The sequence below is a fragment of the Eucalyptus grandis genome, chromosome 11, assembly GCF_016545825.1.
Source record: "Eucalyptus grandis isolate ANBG69807.140 chromosome 11, ASM1654582v1, whole genome shotgun sequence".
Classification (NCBI taxonomy): Eukaryota; Viridiplantae; Streptophyta; class Magnoliopsida; order Myrtales; family Myrtaceae; genus Eucalyptus; species Eucalyptus grandis.
Window position 1 is genome coordinate 14,070,376 of NC_052622.1, and position 1,759 is coordinate 14,072,134.

The following is a 1,759-nucleotide window of genomic DNA, read 5'->3' on the forward strand; positions in this document are numbered from 1 at the left end:
AAATTGTCATATTGGTGTGATCGACAATTTTCGTTAATTCCATCAAATTTGGGTGATGAAAATCTTGACTAAACACTTTTTCTATGAACTGAAAGATAAAATATAAAAAAGCCAAAAATATTGGTAGCTTTCAAACAAGCCACTTAGAACTTCGATTCTTTGAGAGGAAAAGTCCGTTCTTCGGACTGAAGATTTAATGAATTCACAGATATTCTTCTTCAATCCTTCACTGCATGCTGCTTGCCAAATTGTTGCATGTGGCATGAGTCATTTTAAATTTCATGTATTTCGACTCGACATCTTTAGATCGTTCTCAATAGCGTATCGGGATTGATGACTTGCGCGAGTTTTTCTTGTTTGAGTTGTGAAGCCGTACCCAGTTGAATCTCATCCTAAGTTTCTTCAACAAAAGGATTTTTCAAGTCGGAAATTCAAACATCACTTCTTAAGAACACACAACTAGTACATATGGATATATGCCTGCAGCATGTCAAGCATAGGCATAAAACGAGGCCTTAGAACTGAAAAGCTTCACCATTTTTACAGTACACACGGATATGTGGCTTCATTTAAATCTACGCGGTAGGATAAGAGGCCTTCATCGCGATGCCGCAGAGGCCTTCCTTCGCACTGACGTCTCTCTGCATCCTTATGTATCCTTTCTCGCCCCATTCCTCGCCCCACGAGTTCTTCACCAGCCAAAATTTGGTGCCATCATCACTTGTCCCGTATCCGACGGCGGTAACACCGTGGTCCAATTCGGTCCCACAAGCCCCGGTGAACACGCCGCTAGAGTAGAATTGGAAATCGAATCCTCCGGCATCGATGGCCACGGAAACTGGCTGGTTAGCAACTGCCTTTAGCAATGCCCCCTCGCTGTTGGCGGGAACGTCTTCGTCTTCATAGCCCTTTATGATCACGGCACGGTTGGATTCCGATTTGACATTGCATTTGCCATCCGTGCCCTTGTAGGGATAGTTCGTCTCGGTTGTGAGGCCGTGCTTCTCAACAAATTGGAATGCGCTATCCATCCAACCGCCTTCGCATCCCTGGTCCTGGCCACCGACGTCGCAGTCGACCAACTCTTGCTCGGAAAGAGAAATCAGCTTACCCGTGGTTATTTCATTGACTCCTTCCACAGCTGCCACGGCTGAAAAAGCCCAGCAACATCCTACATTTTTGCAACGGAAACAGGACACTCAAATCAGAACAACAGACATTCTTGGAGAAGATACTATAACAACATTAGGGGTTTTAACATCTTGTCTCTAAGAATCTCAAATAGATTGATAAAGGCAATTCATGAACTAGTCTCTATCAACTTACCACATTGGCCTTGGTTCTTAACCGGTGTCACAGCTCCTTTCTTTCTCCAGTCCATGCTAGAAGGCACCGCTGTGATGTTTTCGTACCTGAAAGAAGCGGCCTCGGTGGAGCACATGTGCGACTTGAATCGGTTCCTTGCCTTGAATTCTTCATTCGTGAGGTCGGCGAGCTGATTGACGCCGAGCCTGTAAGGCTTGTCGTTTGCCTGATTGAACGACTCGATGCCCTGCACATTTGCCTTAAATATCTCGAAACGGCTTTGCATTTCTTCCACATCCTTGTACACACGCCCGTAACGGGCCATCCATTGCCCATGCATCTCATACATGGGATCGTCTCGCTGGAGGTGCGACCGGCGGCTTGATGAGCCCGAGCTCCCAAAAAGGAAGACCAAAGGCACCAGAATGAAATATTGGTTTCTAAACGATCCCAT

At 45.9% G+C, this 1,759-nt stretch overlaps 1 protein-coding gene across 1 annotated transcript; it reads right to left on the reverse strand.

Annotated features, from left to right (window-relative positions):
* Positions 1-575: 575 nt before the first annotated feature.
* On the reverse strand, positions 576-1,759 carry LOC120289758 (senescence-specific cysteine protease SAG39-like). Its single transcript, XM_039305099.1, has 2 exons — positions 1,327-1,759; positions 576-1,171 (listed from the first exon to the last, which is right to left on the reverse strand). Exons 1-2 carry the CDS (start codon positions 1,757-1,759, stop codon positions 576-578), a joined length of 1,029 nt encoding a protein of 342 aa, XP_039161033.1.